Source organism: Polypterus senegalus, chromosome 6 (genome assembly GCF_016835505.1).
Source record: "Polypterus senegalus isolate Bchr_013 chromosome 6, ASM1683550v1, whole genome shotgun sequence".
NCBI classification, from domain to species: domain Eukaryota; kingdom Metazoa; phylum Chordata; class Cladistia; order Polypteriformes; family Polypteridae; genus Polypterus; species Polypterus senegalus.
In genome coordinates, this window is record NC_053159.1 from 26,856,250 (window position 1) to 26,878,001 (window position 21,752).

The 21,752-nt window shown below is 39.2% G+C and overlaps 2 protein-coding genes across 2 annotated transcripts in view; both read left to right on the plus strand.

The window, feature by feature from the left end:
• The first annotated feature begins 503 nt into the window (after positions 1–503).
• ela2l (elastase 2 like) lies at positions 504–9,393 on the plus strand. Its single transcript, XM_039755656.1, has 8 exons — positions 504–587; positions 947–1,035; positions 3,875–3,972; positions 6,182–6,304; positions 6,711–6,847; positions 7,526–7,671; positions 8,021–8,173; positions 9,243–9,393. Exons 1-8 carry the CDS (start codon positions 542–544, stop codon positions 9,258–9,260), a joined length of 810 nt encoding a protein of 269 aa, XP_039611590.1. The 5' UTR covers positions 504–541; the 3' UTR covers positions 9,261–9,393.
• A 2,152-nt stretch (positions 9,394–11,545) lies between these two features.
• The window catches only part of LOC120530892 (forkhead-associated domain-containing protein 1-like), a 106,226-nt gene continuing 96,019 nt past the window's right edge, over positions 11,546–21,752 (plus strand). Inside the window, exon 1 of the mRNA XM_039755658.1 lies at positions 11,546–11,623. The gene's annotated coding sequence lies outside the window, so the exon portion shown is untranslated. The remainder of the gene's footprint in view (positions 11,624–21,752) is intronic.

Below are 21,752 nucleotides of genomic sequence, written 5' to 3' on the forward strand. Positions count from 1 at the left end.
AGATACTGAAAATGTTGGATGTGATTAGTGCTTTCATTTGAAGTATGCATCTCTCTTTGTGTATTCCATAATACTTCTCGATTCAAGATTCACTGTGGTTTACTTCAGAAAAATGTCTGTTACAGGCAAAATCTCTCTGGATTTAATAAGATTTGTGACTGGTGCTAGTGGACATGCTGTGGTGTTCAAAGACTATAAAGTGGCATCTTCGTACACAATTGTGCATTGTGGTATTGTGAAAGAAAAGTCCAGAAAACATGGAAGAAGTGATCTTTTTTCTTAACAAATATAATGCAATTTTTAGATTGAAAAAATGGAAAAAGTGGAGGATCAGCAATATATTATTAGAGTAGAAGGTTAATAAATAACAACGAATATCAATAGAATTTTTTTTTGCCGGCTATCTTAGGACATTTATCATGAAATCCTCAGGGTCTTTTTCATTTAATCGTATGAAACAGCCAAGTTTTACGTGTCATTTCCCACAAACCAAGTCCTCCATGTGTATAAAAGCAGAGCAGTAGTCCACCAGCAGACAGACATGACAATGCTGAAGTGTGTGGTCCTTGCGTTTCTTGTAGCTGGTGGTAAGAATTGCTTTGTACTTCCTTTTTTGTGTTGGATTCAAACACCTGTATGTATGAAAAATGTGTTTTTAAAAATATAGTTAAAAAGAACTAAACTTTTTGTTTGAATTGCTCCCAGTTAGACCAAAGAGCTGTTAGCAGTTTGTGCTGTCAGGTAGCTAAAATATAAAGGGATGAAAAAGTTTTGCAGTGATGAAGCAGGAGGGCTGGGTTTGACACTTCACTGTACAGTGAAGAGGTTATACCGCAGTATCCTCAAACATCTGCATTAAGGAACAGGAATGCAAGATTAGGTGACTACATTGACAAAAAAGAAGCCAACTTCATTACTTAATCATGCTGCCATTTCTCTTTTCCAGTCTACAGCTGTGGGGTACAAGATGTACCCCCCCTTCTTTCTAGGGTCGTTGGAGGAGTGGATGCACGACCAAACAGCTGGCCATGGCAGGTATGCTAGCATGTTCTTAAAAATAAAAGGTGCCAGAGCAGTTCTTCAGTGCAATGCCATAGGGGAACCATTTTTGGTTCGCAAAAGACCAATCCACTTGAATGTTCCAGAAGGAACCTTTATTTATTTAGATCTGTAATCAGCTCCATACAGTGAATAACCATGAATAGATGGTAACAGATTTGTGAAATACCAATTGGTCATTATTTTAAAAGGACTCTCGCTGCGTAGAATCACACAGATTAAGTCCGCAGGTTTTCTTGATCAGTTAGTGTCCTGCCAGGCAGCCTACCATCCATTAAAAATTTTATCGTTTTCTACAGATTAGTGCGCTTTATCTAAACACAACTTCATATACAAAGAACCCTTGTCAGAAATAAATGATTCTTTGTCAAGAAATGGTTCTAGGAGGAACTACACAACCCAGTATAGTGCCATTAAAGAACCTTTATTTTTAAAAGTGGATGATGTTGATGTAGTGTGACCTTTTAATCCCAGGGTGTCCAAGTATTTAGTTTCCATTCATTACTAATTAGCTGCTTCTTGAACATCATGGTAAGGTAAATATATCACCCTTAAATGGGTGATGTTGGCTACAGCAGGAAAAGAAAAGTTTTAAAGTGTTCAAAGCAGGAGACTCTAAAGATACTTAAAAAATTAAGGACAGATTAAAAAGCTGTCTCTGGACCTTAGGAGTAGTTTAGATGTTGTCTACATATGTTGTGATCCACACAATATAGTAAACTAGCAGACTACGTGTGCTTCGCTGCAGTCGCTGTAGTTGGAATAATTACGTATCTACATGCGACTTATAGAGCTGCTTTATATACAACATTTTTGGTTGTCCTCATAGAGCCAAAATATATACATTTTCTCTATGACTAATTTGTGAAAATAGAAACGGGAAAAACGGCAACACCGCCGGGAACAACAGTAAATGAGATAAAGTAAAAGTCTACTAAACACTAAATGAGATAAAGTAAAAACGGGCGACAGCACCGGGAACAACAGTAAAAAAACAACAGTAACTGAGATAAAGTAAAAGTCTACTAAACACTAAAGTACAAAAACGAAGTAGAAAGTAACAGTAAACCGCAACAACGCCAGGAACAGCGGCACACCGCGTCTACTAAACACTAAGAAACACTAAAGGAAAAAATACTATTCAGTAAGTACTGCGTCTAGTAAACAGTAAATCAGTAAAGGAGAGAGGACTAAACACTAAAAAAGAACAACAAGACCGCGTCAGCTGCGGAGCTCAGCTCGGAGTGAAATGAAGGGAATGAAATGAGGAGAATGGGAGGGGAGACGATCACGTGACTCCCCCACCCGCTTTAACTCTCCATCCCTCCACAAACACACAGACACAGTCTCTCGGATCCCAACTCTCCTTTCTATGTATAGATAAACACAAGAATAAATAAACCTGTGTGTCACTAGACAACACAACACAGTAATAAAAGAAATAATATAGACAAACAAATATTTAATATTATGCTATGAAAAATGACTTAGGTAATAAGAACGGTTACTTGGATTTTCCAACTTTTATAACAACACGTCCAGCCTTTGTTGCTGATTTTATTATTACTATTAACTTACGGTTACAGACAAATATGTGACTTTTGTATACATTGTAACTTTGCTCCTTAAAAATTATTCCGTTAAATTTTACTACTGCAGAATTTTATTTTTTTTAGACAAAACAAGCGATCAAAATAAACGCAATGTAATAATGCAATTTGGCAAAGCACATTCCTCCAAATGACGCACTCTTCACCTTCTTCTACATAAGTGAGTACTGTGCAACGCGTGTTAAAATGTCTTGAAAAATCACAGACTTGTATGGCGAACAAGAGAAATGATGGAATAGTTTGGAATTCAGCCTAATGCAAACGGCATCTTTTGCTCCAATCATCTACAATATCTGTTAATTTTCAGCTAACAGATTTTAGATGCTATCCTAAAGTGATAGCTGAGTTTGGCAACAGTTGGCCTATTCCAATTCCACAGTCTATTAGAGAACAATAGCTGTCTGTTTACACACTAGGGCATGGTAACCATTCACTTACAATTAAACACAATGTATCACATCAACATGCTACATAACATGTTGCATCTGTTCTTCGAAAACATTCATGGCAAATGTGTCACACTAACACAGAGCGATGGCCTTAAACCAGGCCTTAAACCACAGCCTTCTTCTACTACTGTTTAGTACAGGCTATCACAATAAGGATTTCACAGAGAGAAGTGCTAAGTAACAGATACGTTAAATAAATTCTTTAATAGTGTCTTGGATATCTCCTAATTTCCACCAACATTCCTCAGTGGGTTACCCAGTATTTAAAATCCAAGTGCAAGTCCAAATTTATTGTTCAGTTTACAGATTGAAATTCTTATTAGTTTGTCTGACCAGCATGGATTGTATTCAACACCATCAGTCTCCAGTTCAACTCAAGTTTTTAGATGCACCAGTTTTTGGCTCTGAATTCAGTGCTCAATAAGTACAATGTTTTTCGGCCTACAGTATGTTATGTAAGCTCCCTCCACTGTGCTGGCACCAAACAAGACTTAACATGTGTGACCTTCAGAAGAATTAGTGATGCCCAAGTTAATTATCCAATCACAGAAGTCTATTGCGAAAGATTTCACATGTCACAAATCCCAAGTTATCTTTTAAAGGAGATTGTGACCTGACTGCTATTAGTAATATGGCATGCAGATCATCACTGTAAGGTAGCTCGTATGTAACTGTGATCATTATTGTTCCATTTTCCTCACAGAATACAGCAAATCAAATAAGAAATTCTCACCTTTCCTCTTCTCTGTGAATTAGATCTCTCTACAGTACTCAAAGAATGGAGACTGGGCCCATACCTGTGGAGGAACCTTGATTGCTACCAACTGGGTGCTGACAGCTGCCCACTGCATCAGGTAAGAAGAAAAAAAAACAAACTACAAACTCTGCCAGAAAATTGCAGCAATGTAGACAGCCAAGAAATTAGACTTAATTTAACCATGGCCCTTTGAGTACAAGAACCAGTGACAGTGCTCAAACCAGTGAAGGGTAACAGAGCTGATTACAAGCTGTCCGCTCATCGTGTTTTTTTCTCCATACTGTAAGAGAAAACAAAATGTCGCGTTTCACTGAGCACTGGGGTCCCAAAGTGCAATGTGTGCTTACGGCGTATCATTGAGAATGAAGAGAGGTGATGCTACTAAAAGGGCAGGGAATTCTAAAACGAAATGCCAAGGTAATCCAGCAGTGTGATATTTACAGTCAAACAGTAATTAACTTACACAATTAGATGACTAAACCCTTGCCATTCCTTTTTCTTTAACTAATTTATATTCTTCACAGCCTCTGCCCTTGCTAGATGCTAGTGTTTTTTATTTATTTATTTTTGGATAGGATGCTGGCAGTTTGAGTTTCAAAATGAATGCCATTCTGCAGCACCTCAGACACTGACACCAGAGGTTGGCATGCAAGCCATTGTTAGATTCAGAAAGCAGCCACTTTTCCAGTTCTTTACCAATATCGTTTCAGTCAATCAGCCTTTATTTTTAGCCTTGCGCCACCACCATCTACTCAAAGCACCGTGATGTTCCAACAATGATGGATGGATTAAAAGCCAGAAGTCTGTTTGATCATCAACATCAAGTGACTCCATGAGAACCCTAACTACAAAGAGGACTCTTTCATTTATATTGGGTAGAATGCCCAGAGGGGACTGGGCGGTCCCGTGGCCTGGAACTCCTACAGATTTTATTTTTTTTTCTCCAGCCGTCTGGAGTTATTTTTTGTTTTTTTTGTCCACCCTGGCCATCGGACCTTACTCCTTTTCTACGTTAACTAATGTTGTCTTATTTTAATTTCTTATTTTGTCTTTTATTTTTCTTTTCTTCATTATGTAAAGCACGTTGAGCTACTTTTTGTATGAAAATGTGCTATATAAATAAATGTTGTTTATTTTACATAGCTCCAATCAGTGATATCAGAGTATATGTGCTATAAGAATAGTTTGGAAAAACAAAAGAGTCCATCAATGCATTCAAGAACCAAGAGAATGTTAAATAAAAGTAGAAATTGAACTGCAGATGTAGAAACAAAATATTAAAATGAGACTTGAAGTAAGACTTAATGTTAATGCTTTAGAAGTATAGCATAGTTTTGTTAAGAATGGCATTACGGTGGGATCAGCTGTGGAGTTACATAAAAGAAATATCGCTGCAACTCAGACGTAAGTTAAAGATGACAAAGTCAATGTGTGTGTAGCATAAAGGGCTTATTCTGATGGTGCATTTTGAAAATGATTATGCCATTTTCTACTTGTATTCTCACCTGCCTTTGCAACATGACCCTAAATCATGTTTAACTTCTCCTGCATGGCTGCACCGGAACGATATGAAATGGTGTTAAGAGATTCAAAGCCATTTTATAGCAAAGTTTAAACAACATCATTGAAATCAGATCTTCACAACATTGCCACCAACCTCCACCAGCGTATAATGGATGTGCAAGATTTTAGGGCACATCAGTGCTTGTAATCTTTATAGTTCTTTTATTTCTAATTTCACTTAACAATGTAATCTGCAAGGACAACAGACATCTGGTATTAAAATCGGCCTCTTTATAGACCTGCATCACTTTGTTGTACAGGCTAATCACATAAAAGTGTGCTGGAGCAGAACCTTTTTACACTATAACTACTATTCCTAATATATTGCTTCTTCTATTTTATATTGAAGGGATCCTACTTCACTTGAGCAAGGCCCTTAACCTGAAAATTGCTCCAGGGGGCGCTGTACAATGGCTGACCTTACACTGTGACGCCCAAAAAGACAGTTTCCCACAGAGTATATCAAATCAAAAAATCAAAATATATGTATTTCCCCTTAGACAATAAATCCTACAGTTGCAGACTTTTAAGAAATCTCTTTTAAAGACGGTGTTCTCACTTACAAGTACTGTAGTAACTTAAATTGCCCATCAGCATGTAACCCTGAAATGCCTGATGATTCCTGCCTTCTTCATCTTACTCCACCATCTTAACTTTGACCAATCTGCTTGATATCACTAGTTGCAGCAGCAGGGAATCCTGAGAATGTTTATAGCTGATGTCGTTTGGCTTTCTTTCTGTAGCAGCAGCAGGACATACAGGGTGGCACTTGGCAAGTACAACTTGAAGGACAATGAGCCAAACTCTGTTGCAATTGACGCTGAAAAGATCTTTGTCCATGAGAAGTGGAACTCACTCTTCATCATGTGAGTATTTAACAGAACTTACAGGTTTAACTTTGTATACTTTTGGTGAGGCTCCACATTAAATGTTAAATGTGCCAGCATAAGAAGAGGAACCTGGCATTCTTTCTCTGGGTGAGCTGGGTGGAGTTTTTCAAAAAGTGCCCAAAACTACTGGCTCTCACAGTTCATGTATGTTCATGGAAATGGCACTTTGGGCAGCCTTCTTCTCCAAATAAAATAATGTGTACAATGTAATAAAAGTGTATGATAAAAATCAAATATAACTGTGAAGCCTAGCAATATAAAATCTGTCAAGGGTTACAAATGGTAGAACACAAGAAGGAGAGATGATGACGACCACTTGCACCTGCAAGTTTCTTGATGTGATAGGTGGTGAAAATTTGGTTTGCCTGACTGTCTCTCGCAGAAATGACATCGCCCTGATAAAACTCAAGGAACACGTCACCCTCAGCACCAGCATCCAAACGGCATGTCTCCCCCTCGATGGTCTCGAGCTGCCTAATGATTACCCTTGCTACATCACTGGATGGGGGCGTATCTATAGTAAGTGTTTCCTTTTATCAAATCCCCATGGCTCTTCCTGACTGTTGAACAAAGCATGCTTGTCACAAGTGGGCAGCATAGCATTTATTGTGTAGACCTGGCAGGAAAAATCACTCCTGTTACTTGACTATGGCCAGACAGGGCAGTATAGGGTGGTCCAGATCTAATTATGCAATTTTCATTACGTTATAACTTATTAAGTTTATTATATAGAGAATACACAAAAAATTGGAGGGACATTACATTGAAAATCAGTGCATTCATTCAATGTAAGTCCATTTTCGTTTATTACAAGATATTTCAAACAATTCTTTTGTCTTGTATTGTTTTCCTGCATTGCATTAAAAGTTGCATAATTAGATCTGGACCACCCTATATGTACCGAGGAATGATTTATACTGGTGTTTTACAAAATACATTTACATCTTTACACATATAATGATTCATTATGGGAAAATGTGAGCCACAACAGGACAGCATGCTACTCATTACTACAACAATCTACTCACTGAGAGAATCACTAAGCTTAAAGAAAAGACCTTCACCGACAGACTTATTATAGGAGACTGTGTATCAGCATATACTGCTTTATGGCACTAATGGGCATGTGCCCTCACATAGCTATTAGCTCAGTTTGTTTCAATCTGAGAAACATCTGTTCTTATTGTTTTCTCCAAGCCAATGGTCCCCTGGCTGATAACCTTCAGCAAGCCCTACTGCCTGTGGTCAGCTACGACATCTGCAGCAAATCAGACTGGTGGGGTGGCACTGTTAAGCGCACCATGGTCTGTGCAGGAGGAGATGGACTGCTCTCGGGATGCAATGTAAGTTTGTCAATGTTCCTCTGGTCTTGTTTAGAAAGGAGAGCTTTTAAAATGCTAATAACACTTTTTCAGCTAGTTCCTTAAACTATTTTCAGTTGTTGTAGGTCTGAAATATAAATACAGATTTTAATATTGCAAACACACATTATTTTTCTTTCCTAATTCTATAAAAATGTTTATTCTTTCAGCATATATGTGGTTCATTCTGAATGATGCTTCCTTTGTTCAACAAAACTGTTTCCCTAACATTATAATTTCCCTACACATTCTACATTACTAAAACACGCACTAAATATTTTTCAGTTAGAATGAGAATTCATTTTGAGTAATTGCATATTGTCTTTGGCAGGGTGACTCTGGTGGTCCTCTTAACTGTCAGAATGCTAACAGGGCCTGGGAGGTACATGGCATCGTCAGCTTCGGGTCTGGCCTGAAGTGCAACATGGCAAAGAAGCCAACCGTATTTACCCGGGTGTCAGCCTACATTGACTGGATCAACGCTGTAAGTGCCGCTTTGGAAATACCATAAGCAGTGGATTTGTGTGACTGTGCTGCTGCAATCATCGTGGCACGCCTGATACTGCTGTTTGACATGAGAACTGTAAATACGCCACTTCACTTGCCGAGACATGCCCTGTGAAAACAGGCCCGGTTATTATGTCAACTGGATATAACATACACAGATGGTGCAATGTTCTGCTGCACCGCGTTTAGGGTTAGCAATTGCTTTGGGCTTAAATTAAAATTGTGACTTATATGTTTTTACTGAGACCTCTACTTAAAAAAGTAAAATGTATAAATGGTGAATTTAGTCAAGAATTCCCAAGAACCTGATTCTGAGCATGGACATGCATTTGGAAACTTTATTCTGCTATTGACTGCAAGTGAGTGCTGCTGCCTTGCCGTTAGGAGACCGGGGGTTCACTTCCCGGGTCCTCCCTGCGTGGAGTTTGCATGTTCTCCCCGTGTCTGTGTTTAGTTCACACTTGAATCTTGGCTGGGCGGCACGGTGGCGCAGTGGTAGCCCGGCTGCCTTGCAGTTAGGAGACCCGGGTTCGCTTCCCGGGTCCTCCCTGCGTGGAGTTTGCATGTTCTCCCTGTGGTGTCTGTGTGGATTTCTTCCCACAGTCCAAAGACATGCAGGTTAGGTGGATTGGTGATCCTAAATTGTCCCTAGTGTGGGTGTGTGTGTCCTGTGGTGGGTTGGCGCCCTGCCCGGGATTGGTTCCTGCCTTGCGCCCTGGGATTGGCTCCAGCAGACCCCTGTGACCCTGTGTTTGGATTCAATGGGTTGGTAAATGGATGGATGGATGAATCCTGGCTAAAGAGAGTTATCACATAAGCTTTACCTTTTTAACATATCAAAATACGTATTAAACAAAATGTTTAGCAAAAAAATAAGACTGGTTCGAAGCATGCAGGTGTTTCATTCTTGACCAGCAGATGTCATCTGGAGCATTTGAAGCACATAATATTAACAATTAGAGAACTGCTACATATATATTTAATAACATGTTATTGGTTTCTCTATATTTAGCATGTAAATAATGTCTGTATATTTTTCCCTATAGATAATGACAAGCAACTGAAAGAAAAAAGAGTCACAGATCAATCAAGTTCTGCATTTCAACTAACTGATGACATCAATGGAGCAAGACTTGTAAATTTAAGGAGTTTGCAATGCCTGACCCTTGCAATAAAGATAATTGATTCACCATAAACTGTTTAAGATAGAGCCTTTTATTATTCAGTTTTGATTGCAAAGCTCTGTGCCAGTGTTTTTCAACCAGTGTGCACAGTGGTGCGTCATGAGAGCTACCCAGGTGTGCTGTGGAAATAATAATGTAGTGTACCTGTGTCTGAACCTGAGAGGGTCAAACTCCACAGGTGGTGGAGACCTGTCTGAGGTGAAGCTGGCATAAAAGCAACTCTGTGAATGCCCTGTTAGAGCACTTTGAACGTGTCTTCTGGTTGCTAGAGTCCATCTGCCCTGGGAGTGTAGTCACCAGCGAGCCTCACAGGGCTAATGGATTGTGGGCATATGAGTTGCCTCTGAGGCACAGAGAGAGGCGGACAAAAGGGTGAAGCAGCTTGGAGATGCCACCAAAGTGCTCAGTAAGTGCTGTACCTTTGAACAGTGATCTCGGACCTCTTTTTTTTACCAGCTTCTCTGGTAGTCCAGACCCTTTAGGCAGTTGAGCAAGTGTATGAGATATATATGTGTTTGTGGTTAGTAAAACAGTGGTGTGCCTTGGGACCATTTAGGTTACAAAAAGTGTGCCACTACAGAAAATAGGTTGGGAAACATTGCTCTATGCTTGTATAGGGTGGAACAATTAATACACTTTGGAAGCATTAAAACTTAAGATTTAAAAACCTTTTAGAAGTCCATAATATACTGGGTTTCAACCTGTTTATTTGTTTGGACCAATCTTTTCGAACTCTGCTACGATTTCCCTGAAAGTCCAGTTCATTCACGTAGATGTGAACACGCCCAATGCACTCTAGGGCAGACAAAAAAAACAACCAAAACTTTTTTTTTTTTGGAAAGGGAGATCTGTGTTTGGTACCAAGTGAACTCTGCAGCAGTTCGCATGAGGTCTGAAAGTGATCCAGCATGGGACTGATTTAACTACACCTTTAAAACTAAAGGTGCCAAAGTGGCTTTTCAGAGCAATGCCACAGGGGAACCATTTTTGGTTTCCAAAAGACCTATCTGTGTGAAAGAAGTCCTACTTATTTAGATCCTTAACGGGCTCCATACAGTAAATAACAATGAACAGATGGTAATAGATTTGTGAAAGACCAATGGGTAATGATTTTAAAAGGACTCTTGTAGCATACAGCTACACGGACTAAATTGATTTTTTCTTAATCTGTGAGTGTCCTGCTAGGCAGCAAACCATACATGAAAGATCCTACATATTACGAAGCTTTTTAAATCACAAACAACTCTTTTAAGAATGAAACAGTGCTTTGTCAAGAAATGATTCTACGAGGAACCACACAACTCAGTAAAGAACCATAAAGTGACATTAAAGAACCATTATTTTTAAGAGTTCACACGCCTTGAACCCTATATATTAGCTGGAATAGGCTCCAGCCTGGTTTCATGAACATGACAGAGAGCTCAATGTTCTTCAATGGCCTTCCCAAATTAACCAGTCTGAATCCAGTAAAACACATTAGGGATGTGGCTGAAAAATCTGCAGAAATTCCTTTTGTGTAATCATGTCAACATGGACCTGAATCTCAAAAGGAATACCTTGTGGAATCCGCATGCCACGAAGAAATGAGAGCAAAAAGAGGTCCTATCCGTTGTCAGTACAGTGTTCCAAATAATTCGTTAATTCCCACTGACATCGTCTGTATTCTGTAATTTAAACTGATTACATTGCAGTTTCTGGTAAGAAAGCTGAACTGTCTCCATCTCAATTCTGCACTGTTCACAAGTCTGACTTGCTCCTGCGCGGCTGGGAGTTCTTTTTAATGCGTCTTTATTATTAGATAAATGCCCCTGTTTGTATATGCGCAATCATGGTAACTCTTTTATTCCATTCCACGAGAAGAAATGGCTTTAAAAATGTAAGGCTTAATTGCTACAAATTGGACGCCAATCGTACCTGAATAAAAAACCGGTACTTGACGTGGTTTTAAAATGCTTCGTCAAAAGCGTCTTCTGCCTTAACAATATGCAACACTTGAGATTCCATCCCTCCTAATATCCATGTGCCATGGACAACTGCATATTTATTTCACTTCGCAAATCTCTCCACAAGTTGAGCTGCCCAGTTCAATTCACGCGTAGAATGCTAAGAGAAGCCTGCCTCCCTATTACTCAGCGCGCGCACGCGCACGCGCACAACTCCGGATAGCCGCTTAGCGTCGTTTCCATGACAGCGGTATACACGAGATTCTCCAGTGCAAAGCGCGAGCGGAAGACGAAGTAAGAGTACGTGAGTGACTAAAATTTAAGATTTTTTTCCACAGATTATTCTACTTATGAAATGTGCAGACAGGTGTCCTTACCTGGGCCACTGTCCTCTGTCATCGTAACGAATGTGGAGTCCATTCGTGATTTAGAGGTCTCATAGCGAGAATGGATTCTGAGTTGCACTTGAATACTGAAGTCCGGGCTTGAGTGGCATTGCTAAACGGGTTATGAGGGGTAGCCTGCAAAGGTATGTTTTTGTGTGGCTGACCAGGCTCAAATAGGATTTGACTTTATAACTGGATTTTGTATGCCCAGCTCTCAGGTGAGCAATAGTTAGGCAACTAGTTTTTTTTATAGAATACAGCCTGTTGTCAGGCACTGTGGTTAACGCTGAGAATTAGTAGCATCACGTACCGTTTTCTGTTTTGAACAACGTTCTGGAGGTGATCACATACTGGTCCCTGTCTCTTTCTTTAGTGGACTGTCTCATGGCACTCGTTTACATGTATAATTGTCTTAAGCTAGTGTATTTTAGTTAGCATCGGCTACTGGATCCTGCATCTAACAGTCATTGTTTTATGTCTAAGTACTGTAGCTCTAATAGAAAACAAACGTGTAGGTCCAACTTGTTATTGCAATAAAAGCTAATTGAATATAATAAATTGTTGGATTTACTTAGTATGACACCTATTTTCCATTTAATTAAATTAATGTGACCTAATCTGAACCAGATGTGTAAATCTAATGTACAACGTCCAATCATGTGGTAAAAAATAACTACTCAATCACGTTATTAAGTAAGATTTATTTATCATTAGAAGCAATCCCACCATTAACATGTCCACACCTTTTGATGGGTGGTGGCTCAAAAGAAAAGAAGGGTGTATTTAGGACATTTTAAACATGGGCAGAAATTAGTGCCAACATTTTAATTTCTCTGAAAATTTGGAAGTAACTTTGGGGCATTATAATATTCACAACCTTGGCAACAATATTTGTCCACGATTGTTGTTTATTTTAAATTATAGATAGATAGGTGGATATGAAAAGGTACTATTTGATAGATAGATAGATAGATAGATAGATAGATAGATAGATAGATAGATAGATAGATAGACAGAACATTATTTGTCCCTGGGGGAAATATGGCTTTTAACAGAAGCTTTTTATGTTCATTCTAAATTATAGATAGATAGATGGATATGAAAAGGTACTATTTAATAGATAGATAGAACATTATTTGTCCCTGGGGGAAATATGGCTTTTCACAGAAGCTTTTTAAATAAATGCATTAATAGATAAATATACCTGTGTATATATATATATATATATATATATATATATATATATATATATATATATATATATATACACACATATACTATGGTATGAACACACAACAGAATGACTGAAAAGCAAGAAAATTTAAAAAAAGAAAACTTTTGACTTTGCACTTGCAGTGCGGCATTATGCAGAAATATTGCCGTAGGTCTAAAGGATTCCCCGTAGTGTTACCTGACCCACTTTTGCTGATTGATTCTTTGGCTGAAAGCATTAGTGTGTCAGAGAGGTGATGTGCAGCATTATTCATAATGGCACTCAGTAGCCAACCCTTCATGCACATATCTGCGTTACACATAGTAGTACTTCTCAGACAATACCAGACTAACCTAAAAAAGATACAGTAAGCCAGCCTGAAGAACTTGGATAGTCAAGTATCCAAGTCTTCCATCAGATGGTACAATCAAAATTTTACATAAAAAGGCTTCTCCATGATCTGTGACATGAGATGTTCAGTTGGTTTGCCAGATTATTGAAAACACTTGAGCCAAAAGCTCCTTTCATACCTACACAAATCTTTGGCAGTTCTAAATAGTTATTTTCTATGCCTAGATCTTGTCTTTGTCTGACACTGTACAAATGGATGAAGATCCCCAAAACTATCAGTGCAATATCTTTACAAAAAGGGGACTACAATTTAACTAACCTTATGCAAATGAGGCATTTGTGCCAGAAATAATAACTCAAAAAATAACGCTCTGTTCAAGTGTCTTTATCCGGTTTGGCAAATTATAAAAATGTAATAACTGATTTGGGTGGACTGGCACGCTGGTCAACATGGCTGCATGCCTTTCTGATGGGAATAGCAATTCTATGCCAGTGAGATTGATTGGCTTTGTTTAAATATGTTTGGCGTCCAACAAAATTCTGTTGATTTTGTTAGAAACAGATACATAAAGCATAGAAATATACTTATATTTGTTTGAATCAACTTAAAGTTGCTGCATACCGAGAGATGTTTCCCAAAATAAGATTTTAAGCTTAAGAACAATCATTTTGAAAAAGGTCAACCTAAGGTAATTGGGCATTGACAATACCTTACAAATGATAACGTGGGATTGGTGCAGGTATTTAAAGCAATTACATCCATTTACATTGTTTCAACATAAATTGTACATCTGACACACATTAGTGTAATTCACTTTGACTAGAAAGGAATATGTAAAGCCTTAAAACTTTCTAACTTTGAGTAAAGTCTTTTACGTCAACTGTGCAATTACAACATACCCTAAAGTTCATTTTTGAGCATGTGACTGGATGCATATGGGTACTTCAGTCTGATACTGTTTAGTTATCTCCAGGTACTTGTCTCTTGGACCAATTCACAGTCATTCTCCAGTATGCTAAGTACAGCATTCTCAGTTTTATTCAGGTTTATAGCACTGGGAATTGTATCTTTCTGTAACTGTCATTGAGGAGCTTTGTGAGACCAACTAGCACCAGGCACTAGTGCATACTATGGCTAACGCTGCTTTCTCAGCCTGATTAGTGTACCGTAGTTTGTCTGTCTGACTAGTGTTGGTCTGGCTTCCTTGTTTGAGTCGACTCAGAAATGTATTTTCTTACTGTAAGCTACTTCTTGGCTCAATGGTGGACTTTTGCAAACCTCATGTTCAGAATCTTGGAGTTATTTTTGACAGTAACATCTCTTTTGCGAAACAGATACATTCTGTGGTCCAGAGTTGCTTTTTTCAGCTTCATCTTTTAGCCTTCTTTTATCTTCTAGGGACCTTGAGAAAGTTACTCATGTTTTTTACCTTTTTTCAGCTTGATTAATGCAACTCATATTGTGGAATTAGCAAATCCCTGATACGCAGAGCAGAGTTGCTCAAGAATGCTGCTGCCCATTTTTTGATCAGATCAAGAAGGTTTGATTCTGTATCTCCAATTTTAGCCTCTTTACACTGACTGCCTCTTAGTTTCAGAATTGATTTAAAAATTTTGCTGCTGGTTTTTAAACCAAAATACATGGGTATGCTCTCACTTGTTTATATGAATTGTGTGTTATACATCAGCCATCCAGTCAGCTTAGGTTTACCAGTCAGCTGTCTCTTGTTGTCCCGCGTACTAATTGTAGAACTAAGAGGTACGGAGCTTTTGCAGCTGCTGCACTTCATCTGTGGAATTCTTTACCTCATTACATTTAGGAGTCCCCCTCAATTCAACTGTTTAAAACAAGACTGAAGACCCATTTCTATTCTCTCGCTTTACGTGATCTTCCTCTTAGTCATTTGTTTTGTTTGAATTTACAGCTGGCTTGTGTTGTGTTTTATTGTATTTTATTGTATTTATTTTATTTATGTTTATTGTATATTTTATTGTAAAGCACTTTGGCTGCAACATTACTGATGTTGTTTTAAATGTGGCATTTTTTCCTGTTCTTAATTAGCCTCAGTTAACTTCAGATACTGGGTTGTGGGTGACATTAGTTTTGTTACTGGTTTCTGTGCATGGCTATTGTTATGCATTGTTTATTCCTGAGTGAGCGGCTCTGAGGCCAAGGATCTGTGCTGGTATCCCGAAGGCTGCCGGTTCGAATCCCCGTCACTGCCAAAAGAGATCCTACTCTGCTGGGCCCTTGAGAAAGACTGTTAACCTGTAATTGCTCCAGGGGTGCTGTACAATGGCTGACCCTGCACTCTGACCCCAAGGGGTATGCAAAAACTAACAAATTTCTAATACAAGAAAATAAAGGACAAAAAAAAAATTAAGCTTGCATTAAGTACTGTATTTGTCATATCTAATTCTTAGATAACTGTATGCCACAAACAAGCACACTTGACCACCATTACAGTCAGCAGGGTCAGCTCCACATGGGAGAAGAGCTATAGAGGACCCAGCAGTGCTTTAGGGAGAGGGAAAGGCACTACACGGTGTGAAAAGCTGGATTTATTCAGGCACATTAGAGCCAGGAAAACAGATAAAATAAGCAAACAGCTGTATTTCTAAAAGGAAGAGGTGTAGTGTTTGAAATACACATTGCAGGAAAACAACAACAAATTCACTTGAAAAAGGCAGAAAGGCCTGAAATCCCACAGCTTCATAAGCACAAAAGCCGTCCTCAAAGATTCAAAGGCAGAATGACTGAGGCCAGAAGGGTAGATTAGTATTGTTTAAACCCAGTAGTTGTCTTGCTGTTACGTACCTGCCAGGTAATTCATGTTTCTAGGCCTTTCTAATTAGAGAATTGTGTGACCAAAGGCAGATGACTCATAGAAAGCATGATAAACTGCAGACAGTGTATGGAAGAATGGGACTGAAAGTGAAGAAGTATCTGTTTTCAAAGGTGAGACATAATGGCACTGCTTAGCATGGCTGACTGGCATTAGGCATAGAATAATGAGTATGAGCTGATACTGGTGTCTGTATAAACCTTGCACAAGGTCCTCCTTCAGATAAGTGACCTGCTTATTAAAGTTCATTACCCTTAGGTAACAATTTGTGTGTCCAAGTAGCAGTAAACATCAAGTTCAAGGTGTGACTTTACATTAATGCTTTGGAGATGAATCAGTTACTTTGATTTCTATGAGTCACTTACTTATTTGTTTGTTTTGTGCCTGATTGGTTTTCTCTCTTTAACGCTGATTGTTTGTGTCTAACTAGTGTCACATTCTAGTTTAGCTGTCTGTCGAGATTCACATTTTACTTTTTCTGTCTGCATAGGATCAGGTAGTAGATTCTTTGCCTGATTTACACTGCGTTTTGAAGTCTAAATAGCATCAGCTCCTTCTTTTTGGGTTTGGGTAACATCAGGTGCTGTTTTGTGTGCTGTTTTTTAGCACTTGACAGTTTTTCTTTGACTCACATACTGAAGGTGTTTCTGTGAGAACTCAGTCCGAATAACATTTATTACTATTTTATTTATCAAGAGCCATATTAATTCCTGGCTTCTTATTCTAACTATCACTGATTTTGTTTTTTGAATAAGTATCAGTTTCTGATTTTTCTGACTGCCAATCCCTGGTTTCAGATTCCAACTGGTGTTACTTATTTCTTACTCTGATTGTCTCTGATTTCTCATTCCAATTAGCATTAGGTAAAGGTTTGTATGTCTGATGATTCAAATATAGTTGTATTTGTTTTGGGTTAGCTTCAGAAACTGGCTTCTATGATTTATTAGCAAAAAACACAGAAACAGTGAGTTTTCTACCTGACCTAAAACTGAGTATATCCTTGTGGAAGGCAATCAAGGGAGAGGAGCATCAAATAAATGTTGGGGTGCTAATCAAGTCACCCCATTTACTATCAGGGTCCAAAATGGAGGACACAAATGGTGGGAAAACAGGTGTAAAATCTGCCTCTTTAATCTCAGTAGCTTCTGTAAATTGAGTGGGTCGGGGTCTGGGAGCTCTGTTATGCTGGAAGTAGTTCCTCCAACTAAGACACCATCTTCTGGGAGGCATCAGATATATATTGTCCAGGCTGGAAGAGGTGTGGCTTAGTTGAGTGGGGGTGTGGCTGAAGTGCCTTCATTGGACGGCTTCTTGGAGCGCTGGAGGAAAAAAGAGATGGTATTGTTAGCACTGGTGCCCCCTCTTGTCCCAGTGGGTTATTGCATACCTTATGTGATCCTGGAAGGTGATCCTCTCATGTCCATAGACTACACCTTTTTTATTGGAATTACCCTAGATTTCATATTTAATCAACATTGATACCAGTTTCTGTATGTGATTTCCCTCAAGTATTTTTGGCTTTCTGTATCTCAAGATTTAGATACTGAATCCTGTATCTTGAATTTGTGCTGATTGCATTCTTTTCACTGTTTTCCACTTGTAGGCCATGAATCCTTTTAAAAAGACATCTCTCTTGCACATTGGTTATACATATACGCAGTGGACGCAGAAACTATTCAGACCCCTTCACATGTTTCACATTTTATTTTGTTGTAGCCTTGTGTTAAAATCATTTCATTTAATTTTTTACCCACCTCAAGCAACACTCAATACCCCAGAATGAAAAAGTGAAAAGAGGATTTTAGAATTTTTTGCAATTTTATTAAATATAAAAAAGGGAAATATCACAATGACACAAGTATTCTGACCCCTTGCTATTATACTTGTAGTTTGGCTCAGATGTATCTATTGATCATCATTGAGATGTTTGGAGGTCAATTCAGTTGATTGGATATACTGTAATTAGGAAGGGCACACACTTGCCTTTATACAGTAAGGCCCCACAGGTTACAATATGCATCCAAGCTAAAACCAAGCCATGAGGTCGAAGGAACTGCCTGCTGACCTTAGAGACAGGATTGTATCAAGGCACAGATTTGGGGAAGACTACAAAAATGTCCTGCAGCATTGGAGGTTTTCAAGAGCATAGTGGCTTCCATAAATCTTAAATAGAAGAAGTTTGGAACAACCACATCTATTCCTAGAGATGTTCATCTGGCCAAACTGAGCAATGGTGGGAGAAGGGCCATGGTAAGAGAGATAACCAAGAACACAATGGGCAGTCAGGTTGAGTTCTGGAGGACCTGAGTGGAGACAGCGATCACTGCAACACTCCTCTGATCTGGGCTTTATAACAGACTGGCCAGACAGAAGCATTTCCTCAGTAAGACACATGGGAGACATTTTGGAGTTTGCCAAAGGGTACCTAAAGGACTCCCAGACTGTCAAAAATAAGATTCTCTCAACTGAAGAAACCAAGGTTAGAGTTTTGTCTGGAGGAAACAGAACAGGCACCAGCATCACCTATGCCATGCCATTCTAACACTGAAGCATAGTGGGCGCAACATCATGCTTTGGAGTTATTTTTCAGAAGCAGACTGGTGGAGATAAAGCTGAATGTAACAAAGTACAGAGAAATCCTTAGTGAAAACCTGCTGCAGAGCGCTTTAGACCTCGGACTGGACTGAAGGATCATCTTCCAACAGGACAATGACCCTAAGCGCAAAGCCAAGATAGCATAGAAGTGGCTTATGGGCAACTCTGGGAATGTCCTTGAGTTGTCCAGCCAGAGCCCGGACTTGAACCCATTGGATTATCTCTGAAGACACCTGAAAACAGCTGTCCACTGATGATCACCACCCAACCTGATAGAGTTTGGGAGGATCTGCTGCAGAGAAGAAAGGCAGAATATCCCCAAATCCAGATGTGTGAAGCTTGTCACGTCAGACCCAAGAAGACTCCAGGCAGTAATCGCTGCCATAGGTGCTTCAAGTAAATACTGAGTAAAGGGTCTGAATACTTGTGTCACTGTGATAGTGTAGTTTTTAAGTTTTAATACATTTACAAAAATTCCTAAAATCCTGCTTTTGCTTTGTCATTCTGGGTACTAAGTGTTGCTTGATGTGGGTGAAAAATGAATTTAAATGACTTTAGCACAAGGCTGCAAAATAATAACGAAAACCAAAGGGGTCTGATTACTTTCTGAATCCACTATACTGTACGTGTACGTATTGTCTGTCTAACTAACAAATAAGGTGGCACGGTGGCGCCGTGGTAGCGCTGCTGCCTTGCAGTTAGGAGACCCGGGTTCACTTCCCGGGTCCTCCCTGCGTGGAGTTTGCATGTTCTCCCCGTGTCTGCGTGGGTTTCCTCTGGGCGATCCGGTTTCCTCCCACAGTCCAAAGACATGCAGGTTAGGTGGATTGGTGATTCTAAATTGGGCTTGGTGTGTTTGTGTGTGTCCTGCGGTGGGTTGGCACCCTCCCTGGCATTGGTTCCTGTGTTGGCTGGGATTGGCTCCAGCGGACCCTCGTGAACCTGTGTTCGGATTCAGCGGGTTGCAAAATGGATCGATGGACAGTATTGAAATCACTACCTTTTGCCATTCTTCTGTCTAATAACTTAACCACTAGAGCCCAATTAATGAGTATGAGAACTCTGTGAGAAATGATAAACGGCCGAAGTATTTGTTGGACTTACTTACTTATTGTCCAGATTTTAGCACATCTGCTCAGTGAGGGGGAAGCATAACATAATAGGTACATTTCTCTAAAATCCACTGGACTGTTTCCAACATATATCCAAATGAATTTAGAGCATATTTAGAAAACACATGAGCCAGGATAAAGTGAAATGTTTCTTATACTTTTCCATATTCTTGACACATTAACTAAGCTAATGGACCCCTCTAAGTACTGGAGCAGTCCTAGGAGCATGAAAAAATCATTAGCTCTGAATATCTACTCACAGTCCTGATGGCAGTGTAATAGAGCTAAGCATGAACAAGCACAGCAAGTGACATCACCACCTTCTCATATAGGGTATAAGGCAGGGGAGGGGGTGGTGGTCTCACGGTCTGGCACATCTGACACTTGATTGGCTGGAGAGAATAAGGCAAGGATTCGAGTCAACAGCAATCAAGGGGCTGGCTCTGGCAAAACAACCCTTGAACATCACCTTCTTTAATTACTGTTAAGCAGGTAGAGAAATGCAAATCCCTGACTGGTAATGAAAAGAATACTTAAGACATACTTTGAGTTTTTATTGGCCTGTCTGCTGTTGCACACATTCTGAAATAAAATCAAAATTACAAACTACAGTGACTTTGTTTAAAGAACACCATCCCAATGCACTTTACAAATATCATTACATTCTGTAGATTAACTGTTAGTATCAATCATTTATAGCACAGGCAGGTTAATGAACTACGGAGTCCCACAATTAGGTGGAGATGGGAATTAAATCCCCCTAGAGTCCCTTAAATGTGCCCCAAACTGTCCAAAAATAAAAGTATGGAATTTACATTTTGGCTTACACTTCTTTTATTCATTATTTTTATTATTTGTTGCTCTCACACCTAGAGATCTGTGTGCAGCCCACTTGTATCAGCTTATCTGAACTGGGGGCCCATTTAGAAAACAAGCAACACCTCATTCTCAGCTACAGTTCTACAACACTGTGCCTCATTTGTCACTGAGAGATAAAAAAGGCCTCAGTACTTTGTCTGCCAACTCACATGTGGGGAAACATGGCGCAGTCCTCTCATAGGGGATCTCACATGAATTGTGCACAGATATTACTCTGAAAAGATTGGATTCATTTCTTTTCTAACTGTGCCATTGTGTTTCTGGACATTTACATCTTCATTTCAATCTATGCATCCACTTATTTTTTCCCAGAGATCACCACGTAACTTCGCCCCAATGCCCTGCTCTCCTTTTGAGTGCCTGGTTGTATTGCACTGCATTACCAGGATTTGCGTTCTTCTAGTGTTGCTTGTGTTATACTTGAATGAAATACTCTATATTGACAAAACAACACTCAGCATATGAGGGAGACCCATTCTACATAAAAAAAAAAAATTGAAGAAGATGAAAACTGACAAAGTGAATCCTGAAACCGGTTGACAATACGCTGCACAAAGTAAATCATAGGTCTCTCCAGTGTATGTGTATTCTTGTCTCCAGATATTAATAGCATGAATTACCACTGACTTTGGCAAATTTAGCCACTTCAGAAAATTAGGTACAAAAGTGCCCCCCAACCACCCTGTCCCTCAAGCTTTGTCTTGAAAATAAACATCGAGATGCTTTCTTTTATCTATGAAGCCTCAAAGTCCGTTTTGACCTGCATGTGACATTTTCCTTTTTTTTCACAAAAAGCTTATACTGTACAATAGGGTATAATAATGGTTTGTTTTACCCAGTCTCCCACTGGCATCAAACCCTAGTGTGTGATTCTACAATTCAGTCAGTCAATGTGTAAATTGTGCAGTTTGCCCATACTAAGCATGAACCCAAAGTCCTTTGGAAAGCCTTCAGGCAAATGGAATAAAATATTAATATTAGTTGATAGTAATACAAAATAAAACAGTAGATGAGAAAGGAAGGAAATAAGATATTATAGGGTCTTAG